Genomic DNA, 21,084 nt, shown 5'->3' with positions numbered 1-21,084 from the left:
CTGCTTTCCTAGCGTATCCCTTTTAGTACAAGTGTCAGGTTATCATATAGATTACAGTTCTCTCTGGAATAAGCAACCTAATACTGATATATATGTTTTGTTTTTGCAGGTGAATTTTTAGATGACGTTCAGCTGATGTTCTCCAACTGCTTTGAATATAACAAAGTAGATAGCAACGAGGCCAATGCAGGACACCGTCTCCAATCCTTCTTCTTCAGTGAGGCTCAGAAACTGGGGCTGGAGGTCTCTCCTCGCCAGCCAATCAGCAATCCTCCTGCCAAGAAGTCGCGTATCTGACTCCTCCCCATCCATCATCACAGAGACCTGGGGGGTCATGCTTTGCTTTAGTGCAGTTCCTGTTTTCTGGGATTCTACTATCCTGCTGAACTCCCGACTACCGCTCTTCTCAGCCACGTTAAGCAATAAAGCCCTGCTATCCTCCTAATGACCAAGCACTGATTTCACATCACTCAGCACTCAGGGTGAACGCAGCAAATAATTGCTAAATAGGGTCCAACCACATACGTGTATTTTATATGTGTATGTATATCAGATTTACAGTTGTTTAACTACTGTTGTGTTGTCTTTTTTTACTCTTCAGTTTCATTATTTTTTTGCCTGTTAATAATCGGGAGGAAATGTAAGGGCTGAATCTACTCAATGCTGATATTTTAGCATTGGATGAACAAGTTACGAGAGGCTCCTGATAGGTCTCTGATAGCAGCATCTCAGCACTGGAATCCCCTGCCTGCCTGCCATTTATGGTCATGACTAAGGAGTTAGACTCTGATTGGATTTTCCCAGAGAAACCAGAGTGGAGAACCTTCTCTAAGTTCTATGATGGCCACAGAGAACAACAGGAAGGAACTCTATGATCTTGGAACTCGGAGAAATAAAGAAACCTGTAGGTCATTCAGCCCACTGGTACCTTCAGAAAAATACTGCTTGCGAGTGTACCAACCTTTTAAGCGAACCTGAGCAACACTACTTAAGGTGATTAAATCGGGGTATATTTTTGCGTTATGGACTCGAAACGCTGAGAGTATTTTGACTATTCTAGATATTTATTTAGCATTCAAAAAACTTGTGAATTTTTTTGGTTTGTATTTATGGATCTTTTGTATCTGAAGTTTAAGTATTGTTAAGTAAAAAAGTTTTTCATGTCTAACCAGACCAGTTTCTACCTTTTTCATGTGACCGAGGGCTCTTAATCAAAAATCTGTATTTGTTGGGTTTTTATTTTGTTTTATTTGGGGATTTTTTTTCTTCTGTTTGTTTTTTCCCTTCTTTTTCTGTTCAGATGCTATGTTAAAAAGAAATAAAATGTTTCTTTTTCATTGTTCTGTATTCTGTATTTCTTTTCACACGAGTGCACAATATAGGAATTTATGTCTGTGAGTAGGGACTTTGTACAACTCTGCGAATGTAATTTCTCATAGCACCTCTAAATATTGCACAAGTGAAGTGGCTTTCAAGATTCGGTTGTGATAACGCCCTGGTTTTTGACTCCCCTCTACTGCCCTGTATCTAATCTCGCTCCCTATAAATGGTGCTGCGATTCTGCCTACAGAACTAATTCACTGCCTAGAGTCTAGGCCCTAGACTAATTCTCTGCCTAGAAGTCAGCCTCTCCTTTATTCCTCAGATTACCAAGTTCTGCCACTTACCGGTTTTAAAGTACATCCATTTCTGATTCCAGAGGTCTCCAAAGTCCTATTTAGGTACGAATCGCCTCATGCCTTGACTGCATCCCTCTCATTCCTCACTAGATTGTATCACCTCTTCACTGTGTGATGAATACTGCTGCAAGACTTTTCACACCTTTCCTCATTTACTGCCCGTTTATGTTAGTCACTGAACCTGAGTATACAGTTTAGGTTACTAAGCCTTGCTTTCAAATCACTTCACAACTTATGTACTGCCTCAATATCTGACCTCATACACAAACACACCTCAGACTTCCCTATCCGCTCCCCCATTGACCCATTGATGTAGTCTTCACTCAACCAAAACTCCTCTATGGAAGCAACTAGTGTACTGGAGTTTATTCCTTGACATATTAGGCTTGCCCTCAATATAGAACCAGCCCTCTAAGGCAGGCATGGGCAAACTTGGCCCTCCAGCTGTTAAGGAACTACAAGTCCCGCATTTCAGGAGTCTGACAGCCTCAGTCATGACTCATAAAGGCATTGTGGGACTTGTAGTTCCTTAACAGCTGGAGGGCCAAGTTTGCCCATCCCTCTAGATTGTAAGCCTTTGGGCAGGGTCCTCCTTTTGTGTCCTACCTGATCATGCACCTCCATTACTGTGAACCCTTGCTATGCATCTGAGTGAACCTAACTTGCCTAATCTCCATGCTCCATCCAGTGACTGACTAAGCATTACCTGGTACTCATACTGTGCTGTGTGATCTGGTTTTCTTGTATTCCTGTATTGTCATATTGCTGTATGTCACCCCTAAATATTGTCTGTAACCTAAATTAATGTTCAGCGCTGCGTAATATGTTGGCGCTTTATAAATTACAATAAATCAATAAATATAAATAATGCCTGCTCTAAGCCCACCTGATGCAGTAGTTCTCTGTGGGAGAGCGTATTTGTTAATAATAGAGCTGGAGTCAGTACAAAAATCATCCGACTCCTCAGTTTATGAAACCACAGACTCCGACTTAAACTCCCACTCCAGGTACCCAAAATTGCTCCGACTCCATAGCCCTGGTTAATGAGGCATTTTTTTTTACCCTTATGTGTGTTTTATGAAAACAAAACGCTCCCACAGTTGCCATGCAAATGTTTCAACATGGGTGGCCCATATGCAATTAACTTTTTCTCCTGAGTTTTCTCCATGGAGATAATTTTTCTTCTATTTAACCACTTAATGACAAGCTGACTTATAAAAACGTCCTGCTAGAGCCTCTTAACGGCTCCAGGACGTTTTTATAAGTCAGACAGTGCTGCTGCCGCTGTGCTCGTGCATGTGCGTGCTCCCGCACGTGCATTCCCGTGCACATGAAAATGGTGAAAAAAAACGCACCATAGAAAAAATACACCTTTTATTTCCAAATAATATAATGTCACCATACTTTTTACTAGGGACATAATTAAAATCTTGTGATAACCAGTACAAATAGGCAGATAAAATGTGTGGGTTTTATGTACAGTAGCAGTGTTTGTATTAGAACTATAGGGGATGAAATTAGAGAAATAGTCTTTTTTCCTTGTTTTTCCCTTTTAAAATGCATAGAAAATAAAGTAATTACTGAAAACAAATCTCAAACCCCAAAAAGCCCAATTGGTGGTGAAAAAAACAAGATATAGATAATTTCATTGTGATTAGTAAGTGATTAAGCTATTGCCAAATGAAAGGGATAAGCACTGAAAAGTGAAAATTGCTCTTGTCCGTTAGGGTAAAAACCCCTTTGGGGTGAATAACTTTTCATAATTTTGCATATGACAAAGTACCGAAAAGTAGTTTAAAAAGTACTATCAAAATTATTTTGATCATTTACTTTACTTGCTGGTGGTTTTAAATGCATTTTATTGACAAGTTTAAAAATATTACATTGGAGAAAAGTCAGATGAAAAAGTTAATTTCATATGGCCCAGAGTGTTAGAGCTTCCACTAAGCACGGGAAGACAGTGTTGGGTTGAGACCTGTGTCTGGTTTATAAGGGAAGTGAATACGGATCGAAGACAAAGGCAAATGAACTGTATGAGGTGGACTTCTCCAGAGGTTTTCTCTGGAGCATTGAAATCTTTTTGGTGGTGACTGTTGGAGCACTTTGTTTTTACCAGATATACTTCTGTTGTGAGGGACTACCTCAAGGTAAAGCAAACCAGTCTAAACAGCCTATTTAGGTGAAGCTATACATAAGAGGAGCGCAACAACAAAAACTTTATATTTGAAATGTGATTACATTTACTTTTACCTATCTTCTCTACCTTGAAGGAGCATATTCAACACACAACTTGTTCTCAGTTTGTGACTCCTGCCAGGGTTGGACTTAATCCGTTCAGGTGGCCCTGCAGGGACCCAGTGCTGTACAGATATGTTGCTACATATAATTTTTGAATGTCTTATGATTATCAGCTGGTTCCTCTATCTAAGTCATGCAAGCCAAACTCCGTCTCACAAGCCAATTCTGGCCCTCAGACCCAGTAAATTTGGCCCTTAAGTGGTTTCCCCACTTTGCATTAAAGGGGCACTATGGTGAAAATTAGGTGTCTGCCATAACCCTGTTATCATGTACCTAACATTAGGAGCTTCAGATGCCAAGCAGTTTATTTTTTTTAAAATGTGTCTTTGACAGGTTAAGCAGAGCAGATGCAGATATCCTTCCCGACTCATCTAAGCTAAGCGACTTGTCATCCCGCTCTGCTAAGTCAGGCTGAGTTTAACAGCTGATTTATGCTCTCTCTCTCTCTTTCTCTCTCTGGTGTACAGGACATGCAGGCTGTGTGCTGGGGAAGTTCATAACACTGCAAACAGAATAGCCGAGTGAGTGTAAATGGGACTGTAAAGTCATTTACCTTGCTTATTTGTTTAAAATCTTCAACATTCCAGCATCTGCTTCAGCAGAGAGAGAGAGCTGCTATGGAGCAGCCCCAGTCAGCAGAGGAAGGGGGGATGGGCAGGATCTCTGCATGAGCTCTCTACGACCTTTTCAAACATTTAAAAAAGCAAAAGCTGCTTGGTTTTTGATGCTCCTAATTTAGGTACATTCTAAGAGGGTTATGCGAGAAAAACAATTTTCGTTTAAGTGCCCCTTTAAGTTTGGCCCACTCTAGACCACCAGGTAAGCTATATTGACGATGAAGCTCTAGAACGCCAGGGAAGCCATATGGTGGAGGTAGGGGCAAAGCACTAAACACCAGGGAACTGTATAAGCAAGGGTGGGGGGGGGGGCCTCTAGACACCAGGGATCTGTATAGGGTTTGGAGGGGGGGCATTAGACACCGAGGAACTTTATAAGGGAGGAAGGTAGCCAGTAGACATTGAGGTTGGCCCGCTAGTACAATTTCGGCCCTCTTTGTATTTGAGTTTGACACCCCTGATCTACAGTGGTTTGCAAAAGTATTCGGCCCCCTTGAAGTTTTCCACATTTTGTCATATTACTGCCACAAATGTGAATCAATTTTATTGGCATTCCACATGAAAGTGCAATACAAAGTGGTATACACATGAGAAGTAGAACGAAAATCCTACATGATTCCAAACATTTTTTACAAATAAATAACTGCAAAGTTGGGTGACTGTAATTTTTCAGCCCCCTTTGGTCTGAGTGCAGTCAGTTGCCCATAGACATTGTCTGATGAGTGCTAATGACTAAATAGAGTGCACCTGTGTGTAATCTAATGTCAGTACAAATACAACTGCTCTGTGACGGCCTCAGAGGTTGTCTAAGAGAATATTGGGAGCAACAACACCATGAAGTCCAAAGAACACACCAGACAGGTCAGGGATAAAGTTAATGAGAAATTTTATAGCAGGCTTAAGCTACAAAAAGATTTCCAAAGCCTTGAACATCCCACGGAGCACTGTTCAAGCGATCAATTCAGAAATGGAAGGAGTATGGCATAACTGTAAACCTACCAAGACAAGGTTGTCCACCTAAACTAACGGGCTGAACAAGGAGAGCGCTGATCAGAAATGCAGTCAAAAGGCCCATGGTGACTCTGGACTCTACAGCTCAGGTGGGGGAATCTGTCCATAGGACAACTATTAGTCGTGCACTGCACAAAGTTGGCCTTTATGGAAGAGTGGCAAGAAGAAAGCCATTGTTAACAGAAAAGCATAAGAAGTCCCGTTTGCAGTTTGCCACAAGCCATGTGGGGGACATAGCAAACGTGGAAGAAGGTGCTCTCGTCAGATGAGACCAAAATTGAATTTTTTGGCCAAAATGCAAAACGCTATGTGTGGCAGAAAACTAACACTGCACATCACTTTGAACACACGATCCCCACTGTCAAATATGGTGGTGGCAGCATCATGCTCTGGGAGTGCTTCTCTTCAGCAGGGACAGGGAAGCTGGTCAGAGTTGATGGGAAGATGGATGGAGCCAAATACAGGGCAATCTTGGAAGAAAACTTCTTGGAGTCTGCAAAAGACTTGAGACTGGGGCGGAGGTTCACCTTCCAGCAGGACAATGACCCTAAACATAAAGCCAGGGCAACAATGTTTTGTTTTAAACAAGGTTTAAAACAAAACATATCTATTTGTTAGAATGGCCCAGTCAATGTCCAGCTCTAAATCCAATCGAGAATCTGTGGCAAGATCTAAAAACTGCTTTTCACAAACACTGTCCATCTAATCTGACTGAGATGGAGCTATTTTGCGAAGAAGAATGGGTAAGGTTTTCAGTCTCTAGATGTGCAAAGCTGGTAGAGACATACCCTAAAAGACTGGCAGCTGTAATTGCAGCAAAAGGTGGTTCTACAAAGTTTTAACTCAGGCGGCTGAATAATTACGCACACCCCACTTTGCAGTTTTTGGTTTTTTTTCTAATATTTGGAATCATGTATGATTTTCTATCCACTTCTCATGTGTACACCACTTTGTATTGGTCTTTCATGTGGAATTCCAATAAAATTGATTCATGTTTGTGGCAGTAATGTGACAAAATGTGAAAAACTTCAAGGGGGCCGAATACTTTTGCAAACCACTGTAAGTAAACACTAAATATTCAAATAAGGGAACAGTAGTGGTCTTGAGGTTGCAGAAATTTGTGTTTGCTGTACTATGTGTTGGTAAAAGAGTCACTAGTCTCTGGTGATCAGAGGATCCACAGTGCGTCTCTTTAGTGATCCATGCTTGCAGTCCTTGGGTAAGAATCAAACATGGTGGGAGTTGCAGAAAAGGTTCATAATTTAGTTGTGTGACAGTAGTGTCATGTTTTTTTTTTGTCATGGGTGTTGCTTTGTGACATAACTGCTGTGTTTCTCCTGATTCCTGTTTTAAAAATGTGCCGGAAGGAGAACCTGAAATGAGATGGAGCTGGAGGCTGCCATATTATTATTATTTTTTTAAACAATGCACATTACCTGGCTGTCCTGCTGATCCTCTAACTTTTAGCATACCTTTAGCCATAGACCCTGAACAAGCATACAGATCAGAAGTCTGACTGGTTTGCCACATGCTTGTTTCAGGTGTCTGATGCAGACACTACTGATGCATGAAAGATCAGCAGGACAGCCAGGCAATATGCATTGTTTAAAAGGAAATAAGTATGGCAGCCTCCATATCTGTACAGTTCTCCACTTTTACAGTTGTAATTTGTCTCTTAATATCCATAATAACTATATGGAAAAACTGTAATATCAGGAAACAACTCGTATGTAGAGCAAAGAGCAGGCTGGCACTACACTGTGTTAAAGTCTGGGCTGGTGCAGTTTATGGTGAAAATGCTGCTCCTTCCTTTTGCCAAATTGAAGCGTGCTCTGGCGTGCAGATACAAACTGGTAGACTAGGTAGGCAGAGAGTAGAGAAACCGGCACTGCTTCATAGGCTATTTATTCTGTCCTATTAATCAGGTAAAAACATCTTGCAAACATAAAGTTGTGCATTGAGTAAAAAACTTACCGTTGGGGGGAAGGTAGCGCGGCTGGGTGAATTGTGAGCGGTGGGTACGCGGGTGCTGATGCCTTACGCCGTTTCGCGCCTGAATGCGCTTCTACGGAGGCTGCCTCCGTAGCGCTCACAATTCACCCAGCCGCACTACTTTCCCCCCAAGGGTACATTTTTTACGCAATGCGCAACTTTATATGTTTGCAAGATGTTTTTTACCTGATTAATATTATAATAAATAGCCTATGAAGCAGAGCCGGTTTCTCTACTCTCTGCCTACCTCATCCACCTGGTAATATCAGCAAACACTGGGTGGGAGTACAGCTGATGACATCTCCATTTTTAAAATGTAGACAATGGCAGTCAGAGCCGGGACAAGGTCCTTCAGCACCCAAGGCTGAGACATCAAAGTGCGCCCCTCCATCCCTCCCACCCCAGCCGTCACACACTGATTGCTATTAGACTAAGGGGCACCCCAAGGCCCCACCTTAATTTATTTTTTCAAATTTAACTTTTTATTGGTACCTGTTAGAAGACAATTACAACATATGCGTTATATCGTACCGGTAGAATTTCCTTAACATCAAACATTCTGTGAAAAATACAAAAAGAACATAGAAGAAGTTGAACATTGCATATAGTATTCGCTATATAACGTTGTAGCTATATAGTCCCACCTTAATTTCTAGTTACCTGGCTTGCAGTCACTGCCATGTATCCCCTTTTCTTATTTCTCTTTGTTTCACTATCTCATTACACAAATACAATAGGGGAATGACAGCTGAGTGAGTTGTGCGCCCCTCCTACACTGCGCCCTGAGGCTGGAGCCTCTCTTGTCTCTGCCTCACCCCGGCCCTGATGGCAGTAATGTGGTTAAAACTGGTTTTTAGAACAATTTATGCAAGTTTGGACTGAAGTTACTGAGCTGACACATTTTGCTGGGGTCTCTAATAAAAACCGCCAGCATGCCCCCATGCTTGGATGTATGGCTTATCCTCTATAATAAAACCCCTGTGTCCCTGCGTCACGCTGTCCCTGTGTAGCTGGGTCCCTGCTTTTTGCTACTGCGCATGTGTGCAGCACGGACCCAGCCTCACAGAGAGGACAGGGACGGGGCCAGCGAGCCGAGCGGGCGGCTGGGTGTGCGGCGCGTGGCGGACGTGCGCGGTGTTGGCAGGCACGCGCGCACTGCAAAAAACAGACCTAGAGCCCGTTTTTAAACGGGCTTAGGTCCGCTAGTAACTTATAATGGTGCTTGGTCTGGCACTTGGACATTTGGTTTACTACACCCGAATGTTTACTATAACAAAATTATAATGTACCATTTAAGGACATAAGGCCAGGTTTACACACAAGTCTGTCCAATGTGTAAAGCTACTGAATGCGAAAATCCGATTTCTGCAGCGCAGGACAGTTTCAATTCAATAGTTTTTCCTTTATTTTTTGCTATAGTAAAATAAAAAATCTATAGAATAAGGCAAAGTAGCTGCTGTGTCTGGGCCACAGAAGTCACCTAGAAATGAGTGCTGTATAACAAGTGTACTGTAACATACATCAGTGTTCACTGTCCTCTGAAGACGTGAATTCCGAAGCATGAGGGGAGGGGTCTGTGTGCTGATGGAGGGCTTGTCTTGCTTACCCAGCATCCTCCTTGCTGAGCATGTGCAGATGCTGTACAGAGCATGAACCTGCTTCCATAGAAGGAGCTGGAGTCCCACAGCTCACAGAGATGATCTCTGCAGCTCCTCAGTGGAAAGTTCACATGGTTCAGATAAGAGTATAAAATATATTCTGTGATAATGCAGTTCAATTAGGCTTTTGGCATGTACATGTTTATTGTTACTTGCTAATACACCGCAAACTCTAGTAATCAGATATATACAATACAGATCAAACTGTCTGCAATGTCTTCTATACTATCATTTGATTTTTTTTTTCTTAATTTGTGTGTCAGACCAGCAAACTTTATTAAAAAATGTATTTGTGTTTACATAAACAATCCATTCAAACTTGTCAGCAAGGAAACTGCTTGAGGTAATTTTTGTTATTCCTAATTGAGAAGCTAATGACTACTGTCATCTCTACGCCTTGTTTCTAGCTGTCTGCATGTAGCACTGCTGATTAGGATCTGGCTGCCAGGGCCCATCCTCTGAGCAATTGATAAGGGCGCAGGCGGCGTCCTGCCCACTATAATAGTTTGCATAGTGGGCAATCCCTGCACCCGCTATTATTGCGGGTTCCCTTCTGAACAGGATGAGTTTTAACACGAGGGTTAAAGCAGGAGGATTAGCCATACTATGCCAGGGAAAAAACACACACACACACATATATATATATATATATATATATATATATATACATACATATATATACATATATATATATATATATATATATAGATAGATAAATACTTGATCTACTTACATAACACATGTTTTGTACTGTCCACATTTTCATTTCAGTGAATTGTATATAGTAAATGAAGAGAATTCTGTTCCTGGTGGGAACCATGTCTTTTGCCCACAGTTTGAGACTAAATCCTGATGTCATTCCTTCCCTTAATTTTTTTTGTTTACCTTTTCTCCTCCAATCGCTGAGTCACCTCAGCCTTGCTTGTAAACACAAGTGAGCAGAGGATCATGTTTCAGCTAGGCAGCTAGGCAGGGAAATAAAGGGAAGAGGAGGATTATATTATAGATTAAAAAAAACCCAGCATGCAACTGAATGGCAATGGCTATTAAAGGGCCAGTGCTCCTAAGGTATGTGATAACTCCAAACCATAACAGCAGAAAAAGTGTCACTGGCATAACTATAGTGAGAGGGGGCGTTTCCATGTTGGCTTCATGCTATAAAACAGGCAGACATGAGCAGGCGGGCACGACAATTGTTTTTTCAGATGCCTAGCCAGACAGTGGGTTGATATGAGGATGCTTCTCTATTTTCATATGCCTACCTTCTCACCCTCCCCATTCCATAATGGCAATTGCAGAGCGGGCTGCAGCCAATGCGAATATAACCTCTTACTCTGCCGGGTGCCAGGTCCGCTCAGCTCCTCTTTACTCACGCTAGCGTCCCTCCAGCGCATATGAGAGGAATCGCGGGAGACTTGGGCGCAGGATACAGCCGGTATATGGCTGATCCTGTTGCTGCCCAAGTCCCGGCCGTGTTAAATACTATTCCCCCTCCAGGCCGCCATGGATAGTGGGGAATCATATGATTTGGCTTCCAGCAATTGCTGGAGGGCGAATTATTGTGTTTTAAAAGTAACTTCAGCTCCGTCTTTTGACAGCGTCAAAGTTACTCCCTGTGCCTGCTATAGCCGTAATTCCTATTTCAGCCTATGGTGGCGCCGGCTGCGCTCAAGTCTCCAGCCCCTAGTGTCACATGACGCACGCTGGGAGCCTACAGAGGTACGCTAATGGAATTCTCACCACGTGAGTGAAGAGGAGCCGAGCGGACCTGGCGCCCAGCAAAGGAACATGTAATATTCGTTTCTGCTGCAGCCCGCTCTGCAATTGCCATTATGGAATGGGAATCCTCTTGGTGCCATGGTGACACAGTCCAGATGTCACGTGGGCAGTCACATCTTCATGCTGGTCATGGGAGAACAAGCAGCAGCACTGCAGGTGAATGAGTAGTCCCTGTGTGGTAATGCGGTCTTCTCTTTCATGCCTACTTTTATTTTTAATTGTTGACAGATTACCTGCTGCGAGTTGACTCCTGGGGAGCGGGGGGGGGGGGGGGGAGGTGTTAGTGTAATGGCTCAGGGACACGGATGCGTGGGGGGGGCCCATCCAAAAAGTTTTGCAGGGGGGCCTATTTGTTTCTAGTTTCGCCCCTGGCTGGAGTCTATTGGAAATTGATGTGCAGTGTATGATAGGAATCTATTCCTTTTGAATCAGATACATGCAAACAGAAGTGCCAAAAGGATATGTTGATAAAAAGTTTACAAATCAGGGGAGGCTGAAATTGCTCAGACTCCTCAACTCCTTATGGTGCCCATACACGGTACAATAAAAACGTTCAATTTTCCCATTAATTCAATCTAAACAATGAAAACAAACGAAAATAATCTCTTTTTTTAGCAAGAAAAACAAACGATTATTCAAATGATTGGACATGTTGTAAAAATCTTTGTTTTCAATCTAACAGAGTAATCGAACAAAATGGTCTCATTGAAAAAAATTGTACCATGTATGGGCACCATTGCGATGGCAATTCACAAAAACACAGGATGAGTCAGATGTCATCTCGCCATGACTGGTGAGCCTTTAACACTCACTACCTGGCCTGGGAGGGGTGAAATCTATTGGAAATACAATGGGTTGCAAAAGTATTCGGCCCCCTTGAAGTTTTCCACATTTTGTCACATTACTGCCACAAACATGAATCAATTTTATTGGAATTCCACATGAAAGACCAATACAAAGTGGTGTACACATGAGAAGTGGAACGGAAATCATACATTATTCCAAACATTTTTTACAAATAAATAACTGCAAAGTGGGGTGTGCATAATTATTCGGCCCCCTTTGATCTGAGTGCAGTCAGTTGCCTATAGACATTGCCTGATGAGCGCTAATGACTAAATAGAGTGCACCTGTGTGTAATCTAATGCCAGTACAAATACAGCTGCTCTGTGAGGGCCTCAGAGGTTGTCCAAGAAAATATTGGGAGCAACAACACCATGAAGTCCAAAGAACACACAAGACAGGTCAGGGATCAAGTTATTGAGAAATTTAAAGCAGGCTTAGGCTACAAAAAGATTTCCAAAGCCTTAAACATCCCACGGAGCACTGTTCAAGCGATCATTCAGAAATGGAAGGAGTATGGCACAGCTGTAAACCTACCAAGACAAGGCCATCCACCTAAACTCACAGGCCGAACAAGAAGAGCGCTGATCAGAAATGCAGTCAAGAGGCCCATGGTGACTCTGGACGAGCTGCAGAGATCTACAGCTCAGGTAGAAGACTGTCCATAGGACAACTATTAGTCATGCACTGTACAAAGTTGGCCTTTATGGAAGAGTGGCAAGAAGAAAGGCATCGTTAACAGAAATCATAAGAATTCATGTTTGCAGTTTGCCACATGCCATGTGGGGGACACAGCAACCATGTGGAAGAAGGTGCTCTGGTCAGATGAGACCAAAATGGAACTTTTTGGCCAAAATGCAAAACGCTATGTGTGGCGGAAAACTAACACTGCACATCACTCTGAACACCCCATCCCCACTGTCAAATATGCTGGTGGCAGCATCATGGAAGCTGGTCAGAGTTGATGGGAAGATGGATGGAGCCAAATACAGGGCAAACTTGGAAGAAAACCTCTTGGAGACTGCAAAAGACTTGAGACTGGGGCGGAGGTTCACCTTCCAGAAGGACAATGACCCTAAACATAAAGCCAGGGCAACAATGGAATGGTTTAAAACAAAACATATCTATGTGTTAGAATGGCCCAGTCAAAGTCCAGATCTAAATCCAATCGAGAATCTGTGGCAAGATCTGAAAACTGCTGTTCACAAACGCTGTCCATCTAATCTGACCGAGCTGGAGCTGTTTTACAAAGAAGAATGGGCAAGAATTTCAGTCTCTAGTTGTGCAAAGCTGGTAGAGACATACCCTAAAAGACTGGCAGCTGTAATTGCAGCAAAAGGTGGTTCTACAAAGTATTGACTCAGGGGGCCGAATAATTATGCACACAACACTTTGCAGTTATTTATTTGTAAAAAATGTTTGGAATGATGTATGATTTTCGATCCACTTCTCACATGTACACCACTTTGTATTGGTCTTTCACGTAGAATTCCAATAAAATTGATGCATGTTTGTGGCAGTAATGTGACAAAATGAGGAAAACTTCAAGGGGGCCGAATAGTTTTGTAACCCACTGTATGTCTTGCACTCTGTAGGCAGGCAATAGCGCCTGATTAAATCAGAGAGGGTCAATGGTCAATGTGGACAGATCGACGGGTGTATGGCCACTTAAAGCGGAACTGTAGGTATAAAATAAACACATTGTTTCACTTACCTGGGGCTTCCCCAAGCCCCCAGCAGCCGTCCTGTCCCGCGCCGCTCCTCAACGAGCCTCCGTTCTCCCGCGGCCAGCTACTTTTGGTTTCGCCGCCGGGCCCCTGCGCGGCTCTGGCTACGTGTATCCTTTCTTCGCGTTCCCTACTATTGCAGAGGGGAACACGAAAAAAGGATACGCTTGGCAGGGCTGCCCTGGCCTCGATTTACAAGTCGAGGTACGGGACCGAGCGGCGGCGGGGGAATGGAGACTCGTGGAGATTCGGTGCGGGACAGGACAGCTGCTGGGGGCTTGGGGAAGCCCCAGGTAAGTGAAACAATGTGTTTATTTTTTATATCTACAGTTCTGCTTTAAAAGATATTGCATTCGTACACTAGCAAATGAACTTTATGGGGTACTTACCTCTGGAGCGAGAATCCTCTGGATCCTAATCAGGCTCTCCCCGTCCTCTTCAGCCTCCCGGATCCAGCGCTTGCAGCCCCCGAACAGCGTGCGGCAATTTCACAAGTCTTGCTCCTGTGCAGCTGCAGTACAAGCTTCCACTAGGGCCCAGCTATTACCACCAGACCCTGAGGGGTGTACTGCGGCTGCACAGGAGCAAGGCTTGGTAAAAATTGCTGCGTGTTGAAACCCCCTACTGTGCCGCCCTCCGTCAAGCTTGTTGGCAGATTCTGTTTTGTTTTCGGGGGCTGACAGTGCGGGATCCCCGATTCTGAAGAGGATGGGGAAAGCCTCAGGATCCAGAGGCCTCCCCCTCCTGAGGTAAGTACACAACAGGGGCACTTTTTTTCTCTTACAGATTCTCTTCAAAATAATTTAAAAAAATTTAAATTAAAAAAAAAGTACTATAATAGATGGCCTGTGAGAAATTGAAGTACCCCCCCGGGGTATGTATAACACATGTTGAGTACCTCAGTCCTATCACACACTGTAATATAGAGCTGCTATGACTAATTTGTGCAATGTCACGGTAGGATGTCACAATAATAAATCCTGGGTAAGGTGCAATGCAATATTTCACATGATCACTTACGCTGCCAGCGTCAGCACTGAGAATAATTTGGGAAGTTGTTGGGCTATTAATAAATCATGCCAGTAGCTTGGATAAGCAGCATGATCTTCCTTTACCACCTCTCTCATCCTGGGGTTTTCTTCTTGTTTTTTTTTCTGGGAGTCTGGCGTAGATGTATAGAAGTGGGTTGGAATGAAGTATGGGCTGGCTTGTGTGGGAGTGGAAATCCTGGGATCTGCTAGTCTCTGTGCTGAGGGATACGAAATGGCAGCAACAGCTGCATCAGCACTGAGGATTACCCTCAATCCATAACGTGCTTAACACGCTCATACTGTACTGTACAATTTCCTGGTGACTGGCAGTCTCTGGGCCGGTTTCTCCCCAAGTGTATGTGTACCCCCAAGAGCCTGTGGTAAATTTACTGGTATTCTACTAACGCTATTTTATGCGCCCTTGGTCAATTTTGGGGGGGGGGGGGGGGGTTACGCCATGTCCAAATTAGCGTGTATGCAAGGGAAGGGTGGGATCAGTGGCATAACTAAGGAGCTTGGAAACAAAGTATTGGTCAGGAGACGGAAGGGTTTTACATGGGGCCGCAAGCACTGTATTGATACGGAGCCCCAAAACCTACTAAGGACAGCTGCAGTGTCCAAGAGGTGTAATGCGAGTAAGGAAACACTTTGTTAAAGTGAACCAAACACCATTTTAGCATCCAGTGCATCTCAATATCATATTAAATATGCATGGCAACAATGAGGCTAATTAATTAAAAAAAATTTAATTTTACCTTTTCTTTTTGCATTTCAAAGTTTAATAGAGGGTTTTATTACCCAACTTCCGAGGCCTGCCAAACCACAGAAATTTCAAGCAGACTAGGACTAAAGTAATTATTTTATTGCACACGTTAGCAGAGAGCAAACAAAAGCTTTCATCAATTGGGGGGGGGGGGGGGGGGGGGGGTAGATAGGATACTATTCTTCAAAGAGTTAGAGAAGTCACGGATGCTATCTTCGCAACTTCCCCTGGATAAATAATGGGCAGCTAGAAGAGGAGGCGGGGACATGGCAGCTCATATAGCTATTAGAAACCAGGGGGAAAAAAGAGGCACTGTGTGGGATATGTCTGTTAGCGCTAGGTCTGAGGGAATGCCAGAAGACTCGGATAAATATCTAGATCCCCTTCGATTTTACACCTTTGTTAGACTGGACTGAGGCTCATTTAAATGGTAATTGGCGAGCAAAGATTTCCAGGTCTTTCCAAACTTGGTATTTTTTTGTGGAGAAAGACCTTCGCTTTTTTGCAGTGCCATTGTTTTGCTGAGCCTAAGTTTGACCTGCTTGAAGCTCAGGAATATGGTTCTCTAAGAGGCGTCAATAGTTATCTTGCATGACATACAGTATTTGTTGTAAGTTTGAATTGTTTGTTACAGATCTGTAAGGGTCTCTGGCCTAATATGCATGTCCTTGTCCACAGCTGAGGGTCATTTGGAGATGTCCACCAGATGTATAATAGAGTTCTATCATGGCCACATCCCCAAAAGCAAATGCTATTTCCCTCCCTCCCTCTCGCCAATCTGAACGACAGTAGTAGATTTTTACTCCATCCAAGTGGACCATGCTTCTCTTTTCTGCACCAGCTTCGTTTCCAGCCTTGCAGAGCTACCCATCAATCTCCTCAACACTGAATAAATGTTGAGCGACAAGCTGCAGTGTTCAGGTTAGTGACTTAAAGAGAAACTCCGACCAAGAGTTGAACTTTATCCCAATCAGTAGCGGTTACCCCCTTTTACATGATAAATCTATTCCTTTTCACAAACAGACCATCAGGGGGCGCTGTATGACTGATATTGTGGTGAAACCCCTACCACAAGAAACTCTTGAGTACGTACTCCTGGCAGTTTCCTGTCTGGGAACCTTGCAGCATTGTGGGAAATAGCTGTTTACAGCTGTTTCCAACTGCCCAAAAAAACATGCAGCAGCTACATCACCTGCCAACAGTAAAAATGTCACCATGTAATAAATGTCAGAATGTAAATCAGGGATTTAAAAGAATTTACAATGGGCAAACACTGACTAAATCATTTATTCATAATTATTGCAAAAATTAAGCACTTTTTTAATTACACTTTTTTTTACTGGAGTTCCTCTTTAAAAAGGAAGAGGATCAGGATGACTGCCAGCAGCAGTGTTGCTAAGATCCCACAAGTTCCAGGGCACCTTTGGGCCCCAGTTGAGGAAAAAGTCAAAATGTAGGCAGGGTCATGACAGATTGTGGTTGTGCTTAAGCAGTGTATGCCAACTTACTAGAAAAACTAAGCAAAAAAAATGTAGGCCCTAACTACAATACAAAAAGCCATATGAGATGTAATAAACTACTTGGATTATAATTATGTAGCCTGTACCAGGTAACTGATTACAGCATGCCCCCCCCCCCCCCCCCCCGAAAAAAAAAAGAAGAAAGAAAACAACAATTAAAGAACACAATTGTGCTCCATATAACCCCCAACAATAATATGTCCCCTAGGCAACATAATTAGGCAGTGTGTCTCCTAAACAAATAATTAGGCAACATATCACCCACAACAAAATAATTAGGCAGAGCAGTGAGTTCCCCAAACTATTGGTGTTTTACATGAAAAAAGAGGCACAATCCTCATCTTCCAGCTCACTTATGTCCTGCTGTAGCCTCCCAGCACCATTTGGAAAACCTCAGAGAGGGAAGAAGAACCATTCTTATTGTAGCATATACCGTACATGAACACACATTGGGTGGTTGTGTACTTGCCACTGGATTAATTGCCTGTCGGAAAAAAAAACTGTCCCCACTCGGATCTTTGATGTCCCCTGTTTGCACTTTAAAATTGCAGACTAGGGATGAGTTAGGATCGAATTGGGGAGGGAGGGGGGGGCAGGAGGAAGTCAGTAAACCCACTACAAAGTTAGGATTTGTGTGCCCCGTCCTCCCTCAGCTCTCCTCAGTCTCTGCGTCCCTCACTGCACATGCACAGTAGCTCAAAACACGGGACACACACACACACACACACACACACACACACACACACACACACACACACACACACACACACACACACACACACACACACACACACACACACACACAAACACACACACACACGAAGTGCAGGGATGGGACGCAGAGACAAAGGGGTTTTATTATAGAGGATATACATACAGGATCTTCTCAAAAAATTAGCATATTGTGTTAAAGTTCATTATTTTCTGTAATGTACTGATAAACATTAGACTTTCATATATTTTAGATTCAAATACACACAACTGAAGTAGTTCAAGCCTTTTATTGCTTTAATATTGATGATTTTGGCATACAGCTCATGAAAACCCAAATTTCCTATCTCAAAAAATTAGCATATTTCATCCGACCAATAAAAGAAAAGTGTTTTTAAAACAAAAAAAGTCAATCTTCAAATAATTATGTTCAGTTATGCACTCAATACTTGGTCGGGAATCCTTTTGCAAAAATTACTGCTTCAATGCGGCGTGGCATGGAGGCAATCAGCCTGTGGCACTGCTCAGGTGTTATGGAGGCCCAGGATGCTTTGATAGCGGCCTTAAGCTCATCCAGAGTGTTGGGTCTTGCATCTCTCAACTTTCTCTTCACAATATCCCACAGATTCTCTATGGGGTTCAGGTCAGGAGAGTTGGCAGGCCAATTGAGCACAGTAATGCCATGGTCAGTAAACCATTTACTAGTGGTTTTGGCACTGTGAGCAGGTGCCAGGTCGTGCTGAAAAATGAAATCTTCATCTCCATAAAGCTTTTCAGCAGATGGAAGCATGAACCCACTTTTGAACCAGAAACAGCGGCAGAAGCGCCTGACCTGGGCTACAGAGAAGCAGCACTGGACTGTTGCTCAGTGGTCTAAAGTACTTTTTTCGGGTGAAAGCAACTTTTACATGTCATTCGGAAATCAAGGTGTCAGAGTCTGGAGGAAGACTGGGGAGAGGGAAATGCCAAAATGCCTGAAGTCCAGTGTCAAGTACCCACAGTCAGTGATGGTCTGAGGTGCCATGTCAGCTGCTGGTGTTGGTCCACTGTGTTTTATCAAGGGCAGGGTCAATGAGGCTAGCTATCGGGAGATTTTGGAGCACTTCATGCTTCCATCTGCTGAAAAGCTTTATGAAGATGATTTCATTTTTCAGCACGACCTGGCACCTGCTCACAGTGCCAAAACCACTGGTAAATGGTTTACTGACCATGGTATTACTGAGCTCAATTGGCCTGCCAACTCTCCTGACCTGAACCCCATAGAGAATCTGTGGGATATTGTGAAGAGAAAGTTGAGAGACGCTAGACCCAACACTCTGGATGAGCTTAAGGCCGCTATCAAATCATCCTGGGCCTCCATAACACCTGAGCAGTGCCACAGGCTGATTGCCTCCATGCCACGCCGCATTGAAGCAGTCATTTCTGCAAAAGGATTCCCGACCAAGTATTGAGTGCATAACTAAACATAATTATTTGAAGGTTGACTTTTTTTGTTTTAAAAACACTTTCTTTTATTGGTCGGATGAAATATGCTAATTTTTTGAGATAGGAATTTTGGGTTTTCATGAGCTGTATGCCAAAATCATCAATATTAAAACAATAAAAGCATTGAACTACTTCAGCTGTGTGTATTTGAATCTAAAATATATGAAAGTCTAATGTTTATCAGTACATTACAGAAAATAATGAACTTTATCACAATATGCTAATTTTTGAGAAGATCCTGTATATATATATATATATATATATATATATATATATATATATATATATATATATATATGTGTGTATATACATATATATATATATATATATATATATATATATATATATGTATATATACACAGATTCATTTGGGTCAAATGTATAATCTTTAGGGGTTTTTTTGACACCTCAGAGAGAGGCCCTCATACCACTGTGTTACCTAGCCAAGTCGGCACAATACCTGAGGAAGTAGTCTAGACCCACGAGATGCTTTGTATACAAATCAGTATATTTGCATATTCATTGAATCTCCTTGGGCATCATTGCTCCTAATCAGATAAACCCCTCCCCTGTAAACGCTGCCCAACATAGGACAATCTGACCATTCTCTGCTGAGCTTCCTTTCACCTGATATGAATATCCACCACTTAATGAATATCCACCACTTAGTGCATATTAGGAAATATCATTGTAAAGCTCAATACATACTTACAATTATGCTCACTTGGATGGCCTTTCAGCATACAAACATACTGTTCAGCTGTCCCCTAATCAACAGGCGCTACTCTGCAGAATGACGAGTGTGAGCAGCTTGGAGACACTAGAGCAGAAGATGACAATAGTGATAGATAATGGTTTTCCAGCATGCCTGCTCCCTAATGAGCAATTGGAAGATGTCAGGGGACACCTGTACACACTTGGGAGAACAAAAGAAAAACAGAGCGCTCCTCCTTGTGCATTCCGAGATGAAAAACTAACTATAACAAGTAACTTTTCTATATATCTTATCTAAAGTTTAGATAGTTTACACAGCACATCTAGCTGTAAACAGCTTTAAAAGTTTATGATTATTTATTACTGTGATACAATGAGGGCAGCCATGTTCTGTTTGTCAAATTGTCACAGGGTGAGGGCTGGAGATGCTCTCAGATTGCCTGTGTGTAAATTCAGTCCCCTCTCCTCCTCCCTCCTCCCCTCTGCCTCTGAAATCTCTGGCTAGTAACTAACCACCTCCTCCTCCTGCCCAGACTGAGCTCCCATAAGCCCTTGCTACAGTGCCAAGGCACTGTGAAAAGCTGTGGGCGAGGCTTGTTTAGTTTATAGGGAATTAGAGTATTAAAACAAAACAAAAAAAGTATTTGGCTTGAGGAATACCCTATAAACTGAGTGGCTTGCAAAAGTATTCGGCCCACTTGAAGTTTTCCACATTTTGTCACATTACTGCCACAAACATGAATCAATTTTATTGGAATTTCCCGTGAAATACCAATACAAAGGGGTGTACACGTGAGAAGTGGAATGAAAATCATACATAACTCCAAACATTTTTTAAAAATAAATAACTGCAAAGTATTCAGCCCCCTGAGTCAATACTTTGTAGAACCACCTTTTGCTGCAATTACAGCTGCCAGTCTTTTAGGGTATGTCTCTACCAGCTTTGCACATCTAGAGACTGAAATCCTTGCCCATTCTTCTTTGCAAAACAGCTCCAGCTCAGTCAGATTAGATAGACAGCAATTGTTGTGAACAGCAGTTTTCAGATCTTGCCACAGATTCTCGATTGGATTTAGATCTGGACTTTGACTGGGCCATTCTAACACATGGATATGTTTTGTTTTAAACCATTCCATTGTTGACCTGGCTTTATGTTTCGCGTTGTTGTCCTGCTAGAAGGTGAACCTCTGCCCCAGTCTCAAGTCTTTTGCAGACTCCAAGAGGTTTTCTTCCAAGATTGCCCTGTATTTGGCTCC

The 21,084-nt window shown here is 42.7% G+C and overlaps 1 protein-coding gene across 2 annotated transcripts in view; it reads left to right on the top strand.

Annotated features, from left to right (window-relative positions):
* BAZ1A (bromodomain adjacent to zinc finger domain 1A) overlaps nucleotides 1–1,337 on the top strand; it is a 97,805-nt gene extending 96,468 nt beyond the window's left edge. For both annotated transcript variants that reach the window (XM_068254039.1, XM_068254040.1), the window contains one exon: nucleotides 110–1,337. In XM_068254039.1, coding sequence (XP_068110140.1) covers nucleotides 110–297 — 188 coding nt within the window. In that variant the 3' untranslated portion in view covers nucleotides 298–1,337. The remainder of the gene's footprint in view (nucleotides 1–109) is intronic.
* Nucleotides 1,338–21,084: the final 19,747 nt, after the last annotated feature.

This window comes from Hyperolius riggenbachi, chromosome 9, assembly GCF_040937935.1.
Source record: "Hyperolius riggenbachi isolate aHypRig1 chromosome 9, aHypRig1.pri, whole genome shotgun sequence".
Lineage (NCBI taxonomy): Eukaryota > Metazoa > Chordata > Amphibia > Anura > Hyperoliidae > Hyperolius > Hyperolius riggenbachi.
The sequence above is the reverse complement of the archived record's forward strand: the minus strand, read 5'-3'. Positions and strand labels throughout refer to the sequence as shown.